The following is a 19840-nucleotide window of genomic DNA, read 5'->3' on the forward strand; positions in this document are numbered from 1 at the left end:
CATTTAGAGAAGAAGAAAAAAAAACAGGACGGGTTCATATATCAACATGAATACATATATAGGAATGTTAGACTCAGTACACTGCAACTTTTCCACAGCTGAATACTTGGAATGAATTAAACTCTTAGAATACAGACAACAGGAATAATATGACACACTGTAACAGATTCATGCTAAGAGCTAGTCTTGAGTTAGGTTTGACCTAACTGTAAGCACAATATAGTGCTAAAAGGAAGGCCATTATGGATCTAAACACTAACTGCTCTCGTAATACACTCCCTCATTTAAAAACCACAGATCTTACGAAATCATTCCTTCATTTTTTTTTCATAGTACAACTAAAGATTTAATAAGTATTTTAATGCTAATCTTAATAGAAATGTGAGTTATTACAACAAGAACTGTAGTTATGGTAGTTGATCAGGATGCTAAAACAGTCACTATTTAGGGTTTTCTGTGATTGGGGGTTTCAGTGCATTCTAGAAGCTTAGATATGCAACACTATTATTTTTTACTGTAATAAGATAACATTGTATAACAAGTTTTTATGTTCCCGCTGTCTTGAAAGCACTTTAAAACAAAACAAAACATTTCCATTCAAGTATTGGTTGACCTGTGACAACTGTTCCTGACCAGTGAGGAGTTAAAAGGCATCTTCACAGAAATCTAGTTTTACTTCTTCTACCATGACCCAAAAAGTTCAGTGTAAATGGCAGTTTTAACATTTATCAGTATTAAACCAAGCAGTTAAGAACTAAAACAATGGAAGTGTTTTAAACCTAGCTTTTGTCCTTGTGTTAAACGATGTAGAAAAGTTTCCAAAACTGGTATTATGCTATGGTTCTACAGAATCTCGTCTGTCAGTGAGGTGATATTGTGGACCATCCACAAGAGGGCAGTCAGACAGAGAAAAAAGGTTCAAACAGGACAGATAACAACACCTGGCTTTTCTGAAAAACCTCTTTGAGTACATTGTCATGTATGATAACATCAAAACCTGCTAGGTTGGAAACAAACCCCTGAGTTCAAGCCTAAGCTTTAGTGTAGAACTGGACCTGGGATAAAGAGAGAACTTTAAAATAGAACATTCTAGGAGTATATGGAGTAAAAATAAAAAGATGTTGGAGGTAGGACCACCTAACGGAACATAAGAGATGACGGTGGAGAAGGGGAAACTGTGGTACTCTCACAGGTGCTCTGGATGGCTTTGCAGGCAGGTGATCATGTCCGGAACTGGTTTGCCCTCGAAACAGATCTGATAAACAGCCGTGAAAAGGGGGAACCTGGAGAATAATGTAAATTTGAGATGTCACCAATTTTGTCCTGCCTTACACCAAGTCATTTAGCCCCCAGGATGCTCCAGGTGGCACTGCTGTAGAAAAGTCACTCTGAATAAGACACTGTCTGCTACATTAGTAATGGTACAATGTATCCAGCACTTTCCATAAATAGGATACAAATTTATGTCCTATTGATTTTTCAATCAAGATTCCTGTGAATTTTCAGCAGCCATTTCTCCAGTCTTCAGTATCACGTGACACTTCACCAATCATGTTAATATGTTGATTTGGTGCTTTCTTATTATCAATGTCGAAAACAGTTGCTCTGTTAAATATTTTTGAATAAACTGTGACATACATTTTCATTCAGGTTTCAATGATGAATATAAAGTTCAAACAAACAGCATTTATCTTACACAGACATCTGTTGTAACATTTAAATAGCTTTGTCACTTTTAATCAGTTCACTATGTCCTTGCTAAATAAAAGTATTAATTTCATCTTCTTCCCCTTACTAACCCCAAACTTTTAAATGGTAGTGAATGCTAGATCATTTTGTTATCTAAGAAAACATGAACATACCATTAACTAAACATTAGCATTACTAAGCATAGCATTAACCAATAATTTAAATCATGTTATAATTTTGAAAATCTATTTTATTGATACAAATTCTGGCACATTTTTTATATGTATTTAACTTCTGTGTTAAAAATAATAATTTTTTAAAATTCTTACCGACCCCAAACTTTTGCAAGGTAGTGTCTCTAACACTAAAATGTGGGTTTTGTGTTTTTATAACTTAACATTTTTAATGGACCCTATAATTTGTTCCATATTAATGGTAAAGATAATCCCTACACTCCTTAAGCAAATCCAAGTTCACTGACCAAATACAAAGATATAGAAAAAGAGAGAGAGCTATAGAGAGATATCTTCACTCTGTAAATGTCTTCTTTTTAATGCATAATGACAGCCACAGGCGATAAACATATGCATTAAAAAGAAGATTATTAAAAAAAACAATTCCAGAGTCAGATCTCTTTTGTACAGATTTTACTCCTATAAAATCATGTTAATCAAATCAACATAATCATGCAAAACAGAATCACCTCACCTGTAATCAGTGTTTGAAATTTTTTAAAACAAAATAAGTTTTTTATTTTATCTTAGGTTTTTATTTAATAGATAAAGTGCCATAATTGTTTGGAGGTGGGTGGAATTGTGACTTAAAGCTGTGTCACCTACCTGAGCATAATTTCAGCAGCTTGTCAATTGACAAAGGCTATTGTACATATATAATAATATATGATTATGACTATTAGTTATAAGCACTGATGAACAAAGAAATGTTTACACATACTTATCCACCAGGCCCTTCTGTTTGAGGATATGATAGACCTCAGTAGAAGTCAATGGTCCCTGAAGCTTTTGTCCATTTAACATCTCCTTCTCTAGTTCCTCGATGCTCTGAAAGAAAAGGAAATCTGTATTGATCTTTTCTGCATCAGCAAATGTGCCAAATGCTCAGCGTCTTTCTTAAATCCATAAAACTTTACATTACATGCCATGAAAGGCTCAAATGGATCGGTTTTCTTTTTACCTTCCCTGTCCTGGCAAAAGCCTCTGCCACGCGCCGGTTTCTTCCTCCGTAGCAGGTGGTGATGAGGTCAGCTACGCCACAGCTCTCGAGGAATGTGGCAGAGGATACAGAACCGTCTTTGCTGAAGAGTTTGGCAAAAGCGATCATCTCCATCAATCCCAGACGAATGACAGCTGCTTTAGTGTTGTCTCCACACTGCAGACCATCACAGAAGCCTGCGCCCACTGCAACAATGTTCTAAAACAGAGTGAAATAAGCAAGTAAGGGTTATTACTAGAATGGCAGAATGGTGGCACCTTCCATATATATATATATATATATATATATATATATATGGTACAAATTGGTGTCTGATCATTTTTTAAGTGACAAAAGCACAAATCCTACATTGTAATATTAGATTCACTATCATTCAAATGTTCTTGAAAGAAGTATTGTATACTCACCAAGGCTGTATTTATTTAATTCAAACAAAATAGAATTATAATAGTATTAAAATGAATAATTAATGTTTTCTTAAATTTTAAAATGTCATTTAGACTCATATAGACTACGTTACATATTGTAATGGTGCTTTTCTGTCTTTTTGGCGACCAACAGCCCAAATTCACATTCACTTTCATTTCTTCTATTGTGACACACATAGGTTTGGAACAACGATGAGATCTGTCACCATTTACTCACTTTCATGTTGTTTGAAACATATATTATGTTTTTATTTTTCTCTGCAAAAATATGTTTTGACTATTAATTTGGTCTGATGCTGATTTTTATTGTATGGGCAAAAATGAAACCACTGAATCATTTCTCAAAGTCTTTTGTGTTCCACAGAAGAAAGAGAGTCACACAGGTTTAGAACGACATGAGGGTGAGTGAACAAAAACTGAATTTTCAGTTTCAGATGAACCAAACCTTTAAGCTTTAAATAACCCAAAAGTTTTTGTCAAAGCCTGTCAATATTACAACAATGTATTTACGAGGAAGACAGCAGCCTTATAGCATCTAATTGTAAATTCAGCCATGCAAGCTCTTCTTTACACAGAGGTCTGAGTCGTGCCCGAGAAGCCCTGCATCTCAGGTCCCAGAATCAAGATATTTCCCTGGGGATGAGCGACAAGACAAGACTGATATTTACCTTGAGGGCTCCACAGAGCTCTACTGTGTCAGCATCATCCACCACAGTGATTCTGAAGTTAGGCGTCTGCAGGAGCTCTTTGAACAAGAGCCCGTTCTCCAACACCTTGCTGCCTGTGGATCGAAGAAAATATCTGTTGAGTTTGCCTCTGGTGGTTTAGTTGCTAGAATGCAATGCTACCTACAGAACACTTTTCACTCACCAATGGTGCTCTCGCAGAACAACTCAGCTGCCACTTCATTGGCAATGTTGGCCCCCATTAGGACACTGACATCAATGTCCATTTTTTCCCGAATGATATCAGAGATGAGCTTCAATCCTTCTGGTCCTTCATCAATGCCCTACAAAAAAATAAAAAATAAATAACGAGTCCATAAACACCAATGCTTTTTTTTTTTTTTTTTTTGATGTAGCATCACACTATTTCCCCCTCAGTAGATATAACTCTGGAGCACAGCTGTTTGGATCTTCTTTGCCTAATGACTCAAAAAATGAGGAGGAACACCAAAGCAGAACAAAAATAATAAAGGGGGTCAAATAAGTACACAAGAAATGGGTACAAATCCGAAAAAGAGAACAAACAAACCAAATCTTTTAAAATTAAATGGGTAACACTTAAATAAACTTGGCTACTTTTCAAAAAGAGAAGTGGAAAGGATAAATCTAATTTAGTGAGGTATAACTGCAGAGATGCATCGCTGAGCAGCACAGCCAGTAACAGAGGAGACAAACTGGCACCAGGAGATAAATTGCACACGAAGAGATTGCCAGCAGGCCAGAGGGCCTTTTTTTACCAATGAGTCACTTCACATATGGTGCACTTTAAAAAAAAAAAATCTAATCAAAGACGTCTCTGCATTGTTCATTCCCGAACATCCTGTCTGCATGGAAGAGGATGCAAAAACAGCCATGGGAAGCTTTTACTGGCACATTGGTGAGTATAATAAAGAAGGTATACTATACAGCAATATTATTTAATTTAGACAAATACTTGATTAGTCATTGGACATTTTGTTCCATTTTGTTTGTCTGACATAAATTATATTGTGGCATTCATTATCATTGCACAAATGGGAATAAATTATTGTCTGTTTGTGTGGTAACTCATTGGTTCATTATGAAAATGGATTTTGAGAAGAATCATTATGCACATAATTTGAGCACAACCACCTTTTTTTAAAGAAATAAATAGGCTAAATATCTTTAAGGCTAAGTTTTCAAATTTAAAATTATTACTTTAAAATTAATTTGATAATATTACTGAAGGGGAAAAAGTGTCTAGACTACATTTTAGACAAACCCTTCATTCCCTTCCATAACACATTAAAAATAAAATGTATTTGATAAAGCAAGTTAATATTTTTTGGACCAATTACTGCCTAACTGACATCCACTATCTACCTAATTTAAAACTAGGTTACCAAGTTGGTTTTAAAGCTGCTATAAAATCCACATCAGGTTATAATTAAACAATGACAAAACCTTACCTTGTAAACCCACTTCAAAAAGCATTACAATTATATACTGTACAATACAGAGGGTTCTTACTTTGATTAATGTAATTCCACGAGCCTTATCCGAAACACAGCCAACCAACTCATCGCACAGTTTCCGGATAAATTGATGAGGGACAACGAAAACCAGGAGGTCGGCTCCTTCTGCGGCTTCCCGAAGCTGCGGCACCGCAACCTACAAGAGAAATCTGATGCTTATATCCACACCCTAGCAAACTTGAACAAGACTATATTTATTTAGAATGGTATGCAAAAGATGATTTGGTTTCAAATGATAGTCAACAGATGGCAAGCATGCAAATGAGAAAGACTAAAAACTATTTCAAGTGCAATATTTAATCTTCACATGGATCTTATATCTATTATTATCTTAAGCATTATTAAATAGCAAAAAAATGCAAATGACACTTATGTACTATTTACTTACAACTATGAGGGAACTGTCTTACCACATTCTCTGGGAGTTTGTAGCCTGGAAGGTACTTGACATTCTCGTGTTCTGTGTTGATGATCTCAGAGAGCTTTTTCTCGTTGACCATTTCTTCATAAACCCACATCTTGACTGTGTTGGCAAAGCACTGGAGTTTCTGTGCATTGGTGCCAATAATTCTTGCAATTGCAGAACCCCTTGGCACAGAAAAACACAACATTATCTTTAATCAAAACGCCAGTCTGTTGTCTGTTGAACAGCAGTTCACTCGGGCATTCCAAGCAGGGTTTACAACTCTGAGAAGCTGCTTTGCCAAGGGCAGTAAAATGAGGGTTATACAGCATGCAGATCTTCAGATCAATGCAATTAAGTCATTAACCACTTTATTTTGCCCAGAATAATAATGCTTAACATATGGATCTGAATATCAGCTCGCTGTAACTGCTGTTTGTTATAGGGAATTAGACTTATGCTCCAGTCTAAGCAAGTCATGTCTGAGCTATAACAGTTGGACAGCGCCATATGTTAATCTCATTACCAATCACATATTGATCATATATAATCATTACACGTTCATACTCACCAGTTTCCTGAACCAACAATACATACTTTCAACGGAGCAGCCATAACCACTTTTGCTTTCCACAAGTGGATAAGTGTTTCAGGTAAACAATTTAGGTAATAATACTATAAAGTCAAGCAGTTACTCGGTGGGAGGGAACGTGTTGGTCGCCTTTTGACTGCGTCATCAACGATAGCAGGGGATTCTGGGAGTTGCAGTTTTTCTTTTGGTTCCACAGATTACTTTTCGCTGCCTAAAATAGTCGCTGTAAAAACAGTGAAACAGACTATTAGGCGATTTATTAGGTGTTGAACTAATAATTCACTCAATTTATGGTTTATTTATGATTAATTTATTTATGATTATAAAATATTATTTATGATTAAGGCTTATACCTGAATATATTATGATATACTATGATAATTATTTAATAGCGCAATATATTAATATCTATAATATTAATGCATACTCATAGTTTTAAAGAAATACCGTATCGAGGACAAAATCTGCATAATGGGGTTATTTATTTTTTCTATCGTCTCCTTTTTGTTTTGCCACTGTTCAAATGCCTTTATGCAGACTTTATTTTAATTTTACAAAATACCCACCCTTTTAATCATAATTTATTATAAAAACATGAATTGTTGAAGGTTTAAAACTGCGACAATATTAAAAACACATTATTAAAAAAATATTTTTCATGTGTAAAAAAAGTAAAAAAAAAAAAAAAAAAAACTTATAACAGTAGTGTAATTTCCTCCTCAAAGAACACATAACATAATACAGAAAATATAAAATAAAATAAAAATCATTAGGTAGGTAATCAAGCTGATATCTGCAAACGGATAAATATATATATGTTTATATATTTGTATTCATTTATGTATATAAACTGTATTTGTTTCATTTTTAATCTAATATATGTATAACTTAATTTCATATACTTCTGTTTTTTAATTATTAAAGCTGTTTTTCCGTATGTATGATAATGAGGGGGCGTGGATATACGTTCAACATCATATTCACATTGACGAGCGCCTTTCTGATGTAGCGGCAGCATTCCTGTCGGTGGAGCGCGGGAGGGGAGTGACCACACACTGCTTCCAGAGAAGCCCATTAAAGAGTCCAAGGCAAGCCAGCAAGAGATAAATGAGAGTAATATCCAGTCACATCCTCTTCATACGATGAGCATTTTCAGCAGTATCTTTGTTTTGCTTTTGAAACTGCTTTGGATTTTGAACCGTCACATTTTATGATCCAGAGTTTGGAAAAAACATGGAAAAAACATTGAACGTGTCGCATTCAGGAAGCAGTAAAGGAAAGTGGTCCGCGGATCTGGGGAATCCCGCACACAGACAGGCAAGAAGCGGCTCGTGTAGTCCCGGAACAGGGGCTGTCTCGGACACTCACCCGTCTCAGAACCAAAAGAGACACTTGGAGGGTGTTTTGAACAAATACACCAATTTACTACAAGGCTGGCAGAACAGGTAAAGAGTTTCTGGCGCTTGCTCACACTTGACAACTTTTAAACCCATAGGGGATGACCGATGTTTTTCATGATAGATTTAGAGTCCAGATTTTTCACATGCTGGGAATTTCTGATCATATCATTCCATCATTTCCATGACATCCAGTATCTGTATCAAAGAACGAAGACGTCATCTTCCAGCAATAAACAGAACGCGGGTAATTCCAGTATGTTATGACGCTATAGTTACATGAATGAAATCATGTTTCATCGATTACATTTGTTACATTTTCTCCCTCTGTTGATGCTGAACATCTGGGCAGCTTTATCCACCCACCTAAAGATCGTGTTTGATTAAGTTTTTGTCAGAGATAGCAGTATAATTAATATATGTACATCCATTATGATATCATGCATGACAAAAATGTGTGGTTAATATATATATATATATATATATATATATATATATATATATATATATATATGTATGTGTGTGTGTGTGTGTGTGTGTGTGTGTGTGTGTGTAGAGTTAAAAAAATATGTTTTTGACTCTTTCCATTCACAAAGTGCAACATTTTAGTAATGTTGCACTTTCTATAATCTGATGAAATCTGTTGAGATGGAAGATGGAGATCACACCCCTTAGTTTTCCTACCTGTTATCTAAGTTCTGCTGTTATGTAATATTCTCTTATGATTTGATTTATCCTACAAGCTCATTGCAGTTTTTTATAGTATAGGAAAATTGCATTAGTATGAAGGTTATTTCTCTACATAATAACACAAAATCTAGTCTGAGATAATCAAGGTCTCCTGCAAGACCAACATTAGTGCTCTGAAAGGTCATGATTTCATGATATTGTCCTCTGTTTTAAAGCACCTTCCCTTAATGAAAGTGTCTATTTGTAGTCAGGAATCTAAATGTGCAATGAGCTCTCTACCAGCTGAGCTATGCAGAAACACTCCAAAGCAAGAGGCTTTCGTTGAAAGCGGGAGGATTTTAGTTTTTGTCAGATTTCATGGTTGTGTGTGCTGCAGTGTTGAGTGCAGCACAGCCCACAGATAAGGCTCTTTCATCTGGGAGAGACTATGACTCATCCGTGATGGGAAATCCCTCACATCCATAATGTTGTGCTCATTCTGTTGCTTAGTCCAGCGATCGATGGAGGAATGGGCCAAGCATATAACGAGCATCAGGACCGTAGGGTTGCCCGCTCTCCACAATTGCTCAGAAATAGCCCTCACGTTAACCTCAGCACTAGTCACTGTTTAGTGCTTAATGATTTGTGGGTGTGTGTTTGAGAGAGAGAGAGGTTTCCACACCACTCAATACTTTGACCTGATGAGAATTGGACCTCGGAGAGAATGACTAACTGAATAGAACCGCTAAGGGAATGACTCTCACAGATTTCATTAATTCACCACTGAGCATATGTTACATGTTAGCACAGTTAGAGATTGATCATGTCACATAATAGGCCAGGGTATTCTTTGAAGTAGCATGCATTTTGAAATAACACTGAAATAGTCTTTACTACAGTTTTATTGTATTATAAATTGTGCCATACCAGCATATATGAAATCTGACCACAAGTAAGAGGTTATGTCCCCTTAAAAGAAAAATTAAGTTGATTAAAAAATACAAATGTTATTAAAATATAAAAATTTTATTTAGGCATTTAGTCAGGATTATTATATTAATGTGTATTTAATATGATGTAGAATTACTGTAATATTATGCAAATTTTTATTCTTTTTTTTTTTTAAGGGTGAGAGGATATATAACACAATGTCGTTTTTTGTATAGAATCATACTGGGGGATGAGGTTATGTAATCAAATGTCACCAAAGGTCCACAGTGATCGTCTGTCCTCCGCCATCAAAAGCAATGCATTTGTTTCCTCTTTGATCTTCATACTTTTAGCTGCTTTTTAAAATAATGATGTGTCTCTGTCTAGCTTTCAGAGACCCCATCAGAGAGACTGTGGAAGTGAAACAGGCAGCACATCCATTTTTTACTAAGAGAGGGTGACTGTTGTGTTATAGCACCCAAACTGCATGATTACAATCCATTCCCTGCAGAGTTACGATCCCATATAAAGCACCTCTCTGGTTGGCTCTGAAAGTGGGGAACCAGAGGTGGCATGTAATGCATCACAAATAATGAGGAAGGAAAGGAGAGAGATAATAATGGCCACCGTAAAACTCTCATGTGCTTTTTTGATTTTGGCCAGTTTTACTAGCTGTCTCTAATCATGTTTTCTAAGGCAAGCATCACTGGTACTATTGCTCATACTTTTTAACAAACCCCTTAAGTAGAAAATTTTGGCATATATTGTAACTCTCACATTTCTGTTACGGACATAAATAAAAATAAATACATAAAAAGACTTTGTATTTTTACCTGGCATATAATAAAATGGATGGAAAACACAAACTCATAGCTATCAGCACTGGCAATCGGCAAAAGCATGGTAATAACCCCATACCGACACAGTAAAACCACACAGATAACTTAGGAACTGCACAACAATGCCCTGGCAACCAACAAGAACAGTGCAGGTAGTGCTGAAATGATTAGTCGACATTATCAATAAAAATGCATATATTTTTGTTGCCGAACAGTTGCTTTATTTAATATGACCTAGTGTAAGGGCCTGCAGTAACGCAATTTGACCAGTGTGGCACTGTAGCACAAGACTGTAAGCCCTCGCACATATAATCCAACCCCCCCCCCCCAAAGAACACTGTGCTTATGAAAATATCTTGGACGGTGTTGCCAAGTCTATAATTACTAGGGGGAGTGGGGAACATGCTTTTAGTGGACAGTAGAGAATAAAGCAAGGGGTGGAGAGTTGGGAATGGGATTAGCAAAGGACCATGAGTCGGGACTCGAACTTGAGTTGCCAGAGTTGCAGTTGCACTATGTGTCAGTGCACTAACCACTAGTCTGTCAGTGCCGACGGTATTACTCAATATTTGAAATAATTGCAAAAGCTGAATAATTGATTAAAACCTACTGATTAATCACTGAAATAATATACAATTTGTTGATTAATTGTTCTAATAATCATCAGATTGATATTATCAAAATAATCTTTTGTTACGGCCCTAAATCCAGTGCAGCCAATCAGAACATTTTAGAGACAGCCTAGCAACACACTAGCAACTAACAAGAGCACGATAGCGACCACATAGCAATGCATAATAAAACCACTCTGAACACTTTAGCAACTGAATAGCAGCACCCTGGCTATCAAAAAAAAAAACCTATCAGCCACATAGCTACGCAAAACAACCACTAAGAACATGTCAGGCGTCACACGCTGTCAAAATCTAGGTTTGCTGTAATGTAACCCTCTTCTCCTTTCTGTTTTCCATCATGCAGGTATTTCGTGTTGGACCCTGAGCTCGGCCAGCTTCAGTATTTCATCAACGAGCACAGTAAGAACCAAAAGCCACGAGGGTCCCTGCCCCTCATTGGCTCCTCAGTGGCCCCAAGCGATGAGTTTTCCTATATGTTCACAGTCTCTGCTGCAAATGGAGATTTCTTCAAACTGCGGGGTGAGCATCTTTCCTTTTTATCGGGGGTTTCAATCCTTTGCTTTTGCTTTTAACGTGGTCATTTGATCCCTTCCATCTCCATTCTCCTTTAACATGAGTCTCCTCACACTCTCTCGTGCAACATCTCTTAAGGAAGCATCTCTTTGATACATGTTTTTTCCTTCAGGCACCCCCCTTTATCTGTGATTTAGTTTTCCAAGTTCACTCTTTCTTTTTCGCCAGCAACTTCCTCATCAGATTAGATCTCTATACTTTCCCCTCTTTCTGTTTCTCTCGTGTCGTATAAAGTATGCCAGGAGTCTTTTCATGGTTGGCATTCAGTGTATGCCACAATCTTTTATGATGGTTTTTAATCAGAATTCACTTTTGGTCCGAGGCGGCATTGAGAACTCATTTACACTGTGTCAGGAGTTTACAAGCAAAATGCCACCAGCCAAATCGGCCATTTGTAACAAAGGCAATTTCGGAGAGGTTGTGAGAGGATGGATTTCTTTGGGAAAAGAGCTGTCACCTCCAGCGTTATTCCCAGTAGTTTGACAGCCTTGCCTCAGGTGGCGTCTGGTCCGCTCCCAGTCTTCCAGCATTCTGAAATGATAATCTTCAGGTGCTATTTTTCATTTTACACCTTCTCAGTCTTACCCAGGGTTACAGACAAACCACAAATTTGTTTTTTCGGTCTTGTGTCGATAAAAAAAGCTTGCATTTGTTCTACCTGGGTAACTATACCATATCTAATGACCTTAAAACTAGATTTTCATAGGTCATATAAAAAAAACCTTTTGGTTCTTCTTTAGGCAAGAAAGTGCAGAACAGATTTGGGGCTGTTTTGCTTCCATAATTTGACTTCTTTCAAACTAGTGGAAAGAAAACATACACAATACACATTAAAGTGTTTATTTTATTATAGCTTTCTCTGTGTGTTTCTGTAGGTTTTAATTGGAAAGCATATCTTTTATAAGGTGTTTTCTCAAAATGAATTTCACCAGAAATTTCCAATTCAGTAGCACTTACATGGTGATTTTTTTATGACTGTTGACAGTTTTTGAGTAAATAATTAGTTTAATTCATGGAGTGATCCCCTCTATAAAATACACCGCTGTAAAAACATTAAAAAAGTATTTTATGACAAGAACATTAAACCTTGCTTTATCCAGAGTTCAGATTTTAGTTCTGGAAATGTATGCAAGCCCCTGTACATTTAATTAGAAAACACCTATTTTCCATATTTAATCATAACATTTCAGAAAACATGTCTTATTTTACTGTGATTAATCAACTGGGGATTTATGGTGATATGTATTAGTTATCTGTTTTTAAATTTATTAAATTTAAAAGAATGTTAACATAAAAAAAAAAAGTTCAAGTAAAAGGCATTTCTCATAATATGACTCCTTTAATATGCAGGACTATTTATAAGGATTAAACAAACAAACAACTTCATTATTTTTAATGAACATAATCAAATTCATTACGTGTTATGTTATGTTATGTGGTGTTTATTGAATTAAATAAGCTGTAGATGCAGCATGAATGGATGTGGCCATTTATAGTTGACTTGTCTTCTTTTAGCTTGTGATGCGCGTGAGCAGCAGATGTGGATGACCCAGCTTCAGCTGAGCACCCGTCGCCACTCAGACGGCAGTGCCAAGGTAACCCAGTTACATTTAACTCAACACACTGTGCTCTCATTTCCTTCCTTTAAATCTTTTTCACTCCCTCTTGCTTTAGAAAGCAAAATGTTTGTCTTGAGGCTGTCGTCCTTTGATTTTGTTCACTCTGTCATCGATGATGTACTGTCCTTTCTGTAAGTGCATTTTCTCTTGAAATCCTTCCTGTCTTTGTCTCTGTCTCTCACATTCTGTGTACTGACTGACTCGCTCTTCATTTCCTCTGACCTCTCCAGACTCAACTTCGATGACAAACGGCCCCTGTAATCTTGAGATTTGTCTCTTTTCAGTAGAGAATAAAGTTCATCTCACTGCATGTAAGGCTTATTATTATGGCTGGCATTTCAAATGAGGTCATTAACAAGTTTATACTTGTAAGTCTTAATTTGGCTTAATTTGTAGAGATGTGCTATTACTTTTCTACACAGTTTAGCTTGGTGGATGATAAAAGAGGTAAATAAAAGCCATTGACTTAGTGCACTGAAGGAGAATATATGGGGACCGGAAGATCATAAAGACTTCCGGCAGTAAGCAACCACTTTTTCATTTTAGTAATTCAACTTACAGTTTTTAAGTTTAAGTTTTATATTTCTTTTAGCTTTATTTAAATTCAGAGACTTTCAACTATCGTCTCTTTCGTGGTTACAGGCTTACATGGCGTTGCTGTGCTACGTGGTCACAAAAACGTAATATTTACGCGCTTTTTTAAGCTTTGCTGTTTAAAAAAATGGGATTTTAAGACATTGAAATGCAGACGAAAGAGAACTTATTTCGCTATACTTCACTATAGGAGTGCTGTCAGTGAGGCGTCGCGCACGTGAAGATGGTGCTCGTAGAGCGCGGGAGTATTGAACCAAGTTATTTTTGCCACTTTATATGCACGCTTGTATGTGTCAAAATGCCAGTCTTTGCAATTACCCTTGTAAACACAGTAATTTTAGGTCTTAAGTGAAAGCGAACAGCTGAGAAAGAAAACACATGTAACAGTATATTGGATCCGGCCGGGCGACTCTTAAAGTGACAGCAGTCTAATATTCCTGCTGTCATTCAAACAGCAAAAAAGACAAAATCTCTTACTACTCTTTCCTAAATCACTTTCTAAATCCTAAATCGTGTTCAGTGAGCTTGAGGTTTGTTTTTTAATTTAGGCTAGTAATATTTGTTTGTTAGCATTACAAAATGTCAATGGTATCAAAACTCTTGGTCTTATAAAGACTTTATTTAAAGCAAAAATAACTATATTGTGATATATATGTGTGTGTGTGTGTATCGTTACCGTGAAATAAAATCACTCATACCATAATATAAGATTTGGTTTACATTGCCCATCCCTATTTTGACCTTATAATCATGCACATATGTACATACTTGCTAGTATTATCCACAGATTCAGTTATGGCTATTATAATTCATTGAGCAATAAAATAAGTAGCTGTATGGAGGCATGTGATCTATACATGTGACAGCTCACCTGACATGATCATATACTCTAAGTGTGGTCTTATTTATTTTTTATCCACATAGCATGGTTTATCTTCTTCCAAATGTATTAACAATTGTTTGATAATAATTGGAGAAACATTGTGTCAGTTAACTTATCATGTGACAAAAACACACTGCATGTCACATGCTGTGTCCCATTATCATGTGACTCTGAACACTCAATGATTTGTATGTTTAACCTTTACAGAGTTAAACTTTAAGCATTCACCTCCATTAAGACATGTCATTAAATCATGCCTCAAGGTGCATAATGTTTGTTTTGCCGTCTGAAAGAGATTCAAATTGATGTTTAAATGCAGTATTATGCATTCGGCTGACTGTTTTAGGCAGATGGTGTTGTGTCCAATTATTAATTGTAATTTTCAGCGCCTCTGAGTGGCAGAGTAATGATAACTTCAGATCTGAAAATGAGTGTTTACAAATGGGAGAGACTAGCATTGGCCATTAATTTAGAGCACGGATTTAATGGAAATGAATTTAGCCTTGAGGCTAAAACATTGTTTGACTTCTATTAGCATTCATTTTCAATATTTGACCTACCAATGGCAGTCTAATAACACAAGCCAGCATTAGCTGCTAATGTATTCTTAAAAAGAGGGAAAAACCTTGCAGTCTCTATGATTATTCCCATTATAAGCAAAGTAATTTGAAACACAAATCTGGGCCTGGTCTTCATCATCGGCCAAATATATTACATTACAAGTGTGTTATATTTATTCATTTAAAGACTGAATCCATAATGCATGCAACAGATGCTTAATGTATTCTCTACACTTGGCATGCTTATTTCTTATCATAACTCTGAAAGTAAGTGTATGTATTTCATAATGCACTGTACTGATTGCCTGCTGCAGTGTTAGCAGAAGGTTTTTTATTTATTTATTTAAAAAAAAATTGTGAAGGTCCATTATGCAATTTTGTCTGATTTCAGTGTTTCTACTAAAAAAGAAAAAAAGGTTTTTTTTAGAAAGAAATTAAAACTTTGATTCAGCAAGGATGCACTAAACTGAACAAGAGTGACAGTTAAGACATTTACATTGTTACAAAAGTTTAATTTTCAAATATATCCTGTTCTTTTTCCTCTTTTCTGTTAATCAAAAAATCCTGAAAAACAATTATAATGTTTAAACAAAAATACTGAAACAAAAATGTGTCTGTTGTTTCAACGCAGCTGTTGTAACCAATAATAATAATATTTTTTTCTTCATGACACTGAAGACTGGAGTTACGGCTGCTGAAAATTTGCCACAGGAATAAATCACATTTTTTAAATGTATTAAAACAGAAAACATAAATTGTAATATTATTTTACAATATTGCAATTGTACTGTATTTATCAAATAAATGCCACCTTGGTCAGCATTATATTTATTCTAGCTTTGTATACATTTATATGTATATGTATATTCTCTCTAAATATCTGAATTGTAATTCAAATTTCCCAGATATGTGCTGTTCTATGAACATCCCTGCTATAAGGGGGTCTAAGGGTCCGTATAGACTTATGTAACTTGGTATTCAGTGCTAAAATCTCATATGACTGAACAATGGACTGCCATTAGACTGCGAGAATGCAATTGCATGAGGTCGGGGGAGCTCCATCAGACCTGAATAAAATACTCATTGTCGCACATACAGAAAAACCTCATAGTGTGGTCTCATTTTGGGTCATTTTAAAGAGTGCAATCTTCCTTCAAGCCTAAGACTCCATTTAGCAGCACCCAGGGGAGCAATGTTCTCTCGCATTTCTCAAGAATGCACAGGTGCCTTTTGACATGATTTTTGTTTTTGTTTTTTGGCCTAAATACGTCCTCCTCTGTTTGTTTGATATGAATCATTTTTATATAGAGCATGACTTTGGGAATGTTGCTGTTCTGAGACTGATTACTATGTTTTTTATGGCAACTAAGATCTTCTTATGGGTGTTTGCTAAGGCCAGTATGCTGATTTAGAGCTCAAAAAACATTGCTTATTATTCATTATTTTATCAATGTTTACAAGTTGTGCTGCTTAATACTTTTGTGGAAACTGATAAAAAAATTTCAGGATTTTTGTTTGTTTGTTTGTGTTTGTTTATAAATGTATTTTCTGTCACTTTTAAATTTAATGCTGAATAAAAGTATAAATTTCTTTAGAAAAATAAAATAAAATAAATAAATAAATATCAGTGTGCCTTAAAGAATAGACCTGAACTACAATTGTGGTCAAAATTATTAGAACACCTGACAGATCTGAAAATATTGACCTTTTTTGCCTCCAAAACATGATTTCATTTCATAATGTTCATGAAACATGCAGATGGTTGAGCACAACAGATATCAGATGTGAGTCTTACTGTTTTATCCACTTTTTACTTTAATAATTGGTATGTCATTGTATGTCATGGTATGTCATGGCATTGTGTCAGTATATTTCCTGAGAACCTCAAGCCAAAGGCTTTCCTTTAAATGTACTGTAGATCTGTCCAGTTTATTTTCCAACTCGCCCCAAATTTGCTTGATAGGGTTGAGGTCTGGACAATGAGGGGGCCAGTCCATCTTTTTCAGTGTTCCAGCAGATTCCTTCCATCGCAGGTTCCAGCAATAGTTGATTTTATGGGTATTGCAATGACCATTTCAACCAAAACAACTGAAACCTCTTTAATATGCCATGTGTTCTAATAATTTTGCCCACCATGATTTCCATGACACCCCAGAAACCATGTAGCTGTGTGGTAAGAAAAACACCCCAAACTCCACAGAAATTATGGAAGAGCAGTTTTGCAGTAAAAAAAAAAACAAACAAATAAAAACACAAATCTAGTTAGACTTGTGATTTTTGTTAAAGCATGCATTAGACACTTGCTTTTGTGCATTTTTTTATCAGCAGTGCCCTAAATGCTTTTGTGAATCACAGACAAATGATGTCTCTGATTAGCTGTGATGGAATGAGATTGCAGTTCTCAGGTTGTGCTGAAGAGCTTTTAGAGATGAAAGCATTTCAAACGAGTGACAAACTTTATCTCTCTGCTGTGGAGAACAGTACTCTACAGGAAGCTCTCTCCTTTTCTCTCTGCCGTCTCATATTGCACTTTTTCCCACCATGCACTGCCCTTGCTTCCCCTCACCCTCCCCCTCCCTGCCTGTATGTGGCTGCTGTCTTGGTGGTGTCAGGCCGATGATGCTCTTTTGCGTGATGGCATACCGTGCTGGTGGCACAGGGCCGGTATCTGTTCCCATGGGGAAGCGAGGCCTGGGCGCCTGCTCTCGCTCTTACTCCTGCTGCTGCCATTGCTGCTATCTCTTTCAGGGCTGCACCTCCTCCTCCTCCTGCAACACCTCCTCCTCTTCCTCCTCCACCGGCCGGACCCGCAGCTTCTCCCTGCATCCGCACCCCATCCCACAGTGCTCCTCCATCTCCGCCCAAAGACAGACCCCCCAGCACGGGACGCCTGCCTCTGTCATCACCATCACCCACCACAAGTCTCCCCCTGCCAGTCAACGGGCCTGCAGTCAGCATCCTGCAGGACTGCACCAGGTCAAAGAGGTATGGACAGCGCCAGACAGAGCCAGCTAGCCACTGTTAACGTTTTGCAGTGTCTGTCAGGGTTTTATTTGATTTAACTCTTTGATGCAAATTTAGAATTTTTTGGGGTTAGACTAGTAGTTTGGATTTTTTGGCCAGTCAGTATTTTCATTAGTCATACCATAGTTGTTATTAATTTTATTTTAGCAACATATATTTATTAAAGCATGTTTAAAAAAATTATTATATATATATATATATATATTTGCTTTATATTTTAGATTTAACGTATTATATGTGACCCTGGGCCACAAAACCAGTCATAAGTATATTTGTAGCATTAGCATTACAAAAACAATTTTTTTTTATTTTTCTTTTATGCCAAAAGTCATTAGGAGGTGGAGTAAAGATCCTTTTCCATGAAGATAATTTGTAAGTTTCCTACCATAAATATATCAAAACTTGCTAAGCTAAAAGCTTTATTTTTTATTATAACTTTAAAGGCTATTTTCTCAATATTTAGATTTTTTTGCATCAGATTTCAGATTTTCAAATGGTTGTATGTACACCAAATATTGTCCTATCCTAGAAAATACATAAATGGAAAGCTTATTTATTCAGCTTTCAGATGATGTAGAATTTTTTTTACCCTTATGACAGGTTTTAAGGTCCAGGGTCACATATTAAATATTATTTTATATTTTAATTTGCTTTATATATTTCATTTATATGCAACTTTATATCTAATTTTATTTTATATGCTTGTTTTTTTATATTAAATGCCTTTTCCTATAAATGTTACATTGTAGTCCCATAAAACTTTTATTGGATTGCTCATTTGTTAATTTAAGATTTCTTTTTAGCAACATGTTTCTATAAAAGTGAGAAATTAAACTATAACACACACACACACACACACACACACACATACAGTCATGATCAAAGATGGCTGGGAAAATTAATCTACATTGTTAAACCTTTTGATATTTTATTTTTTAAAAATTCACAAAAATCTAACCTTTCATTTGATAATAAGAATTTAAAATGGGGGGAAATATCATTACAAAATAAATGTTTTTCTCTAATACACATTGGCCACAATTAAGGAGACCCTTTTATTGAATTATTTTTTAAACCTCCATTTGCCAGTTTAACAAGTCTAAATGTTCTCCTATAATGCCTGATGAGCTTAGAGAACACCGGACAGGAGATCAGAGACAATTCCTTCATCCAGAATCACTCCAGACCCTTTAGATTCCCAGCTCCATGTTGGTGGTGCTGCTCTTCAGTTTACTCCTCTCATCTAGGGTTCAGGTCCGAGGACTGGAATGGCCATAGCAGAAGCTTTTTATCACTGTGTTCACCAAACCCATCTTGAGTGTTTGCTGCTAAAAAGTTCATTTTTTTGTTTAATCTGACCATAGAAGCCAGTCCCATTTGAAGTTCCAGATGTGTCTGATAAATGAATATGCTGGAGTTAGTTTTTGGATGAGCTAGGAGAATTTTTCTTGAAACCCTCCTAAACAACATGTGGTGATGTAGGTGCTGTTTGACAAATTTTTTTCAAGGTTTTCTGACCCCGAGACTCAACTATTTTCTGCAATTCTCCAG

At 36.0% G+C, this 19840-nt stretch overlaps 2 protein-coding genes across 2 annotated transcripts in view; one reads left to right on the plus strand and one right to left on the minus strand.

Annotated features, from left to right (window-relative positions):
• Positions 1 to 856: 856 nt before the first annotated feature.
• Positions 857 to 6715, minus strand: LOC132158738 (glycerol-3-phosphate dehydrogenase 1-like protein). Its single transcript, XM_059568285.1, has 8 exons — positions 6546 to 6715; positions 5982 to 6159; positions 5567 to 5707; positions 4221 to 4359; positions 4019 to 4131; positions 2884 to 3120; positions 2644 to 2750; positions 857 to 1283 (listed from the first exon to the last, which is right to left on the minus strand). The coding sequence occupies exons 1-8, from the start codon at positions 6587 to 6589 to the stop codon at positions 1187 to 1189; spliced, it is 1056 nt and encodes a 351-aa protein (XP_059424268.1). The 5' UTR covers positions 6590 to 6715; the 3' UTR covers positions 857 to 1186.
• Positions 6716 to 7543: 828 nt separating this feature from the next.
• osbpl10b (oxysterol binding protein-like 10b) overlaps positions 7544 to 19840 on the plus strand; it is a 45331-nt gene continuing 33034 nt past the window's right edge. Inside the window, exons 1-4 of the mRNA XM_059568286.1 lie at positions 7544 to 8011; positions 11380 to 11555; positions 13125 to 13204; positions 18014 to 18250. Coding sequence (XP_059424269.1) covers positions 7800 to 8011; positions 11380 to 11555; positions 13125 to 13204; positions 18014 to 18250 — 705 coding nt within the window. The 5' untranslated portion in view covers positions 7544 to 7799. The remainder of the gene's footprint in view (positions 8012 to 11379; positions 11556 to 13124; positions 13205 to 18013; positions 18251 to 19840) is intronic.

This window comes from Carassius carassius, chromosome 15, assembly GCF_963082965.1.
Source record: "Carassius carassius chromosome 15, fCarCar2.1, whole genome shotgun sequence".
Classification (NCBI taxonomy): domain Eukaryota; kingdom Metazoa; phylum Chordata; class Actinopteri; order Cypriniformes; family Cyprinidae; genus Carassius; species Carassius carassius.

Excerpts from the sequence above, each read along its gene's own strand:
- LOC132158738 (XM_059568285.1), bottom strand. The coding sequence starts at position 6,589 with ATGGCTGCTCCGTTGAAAGTATGTATTGTTGGTTCAGGAAACTG. Across the intron at positions 6,160-6,545 it reads ATTGTTGGTTCAGGAAACTG|GGGTTCTGCAATTGCAAGAA; the intron begins GTGAGTATGAAC and ends TTCTGTGCCAAG. Across the intron at positions 5,708-5,981 it reads ACAAACTCCCAGAGAATGTG|GTTGCGGTGCCGCAGCTTCG; the intron begins GTAAGACAGTTC and ends TTTCTCTTGTAG.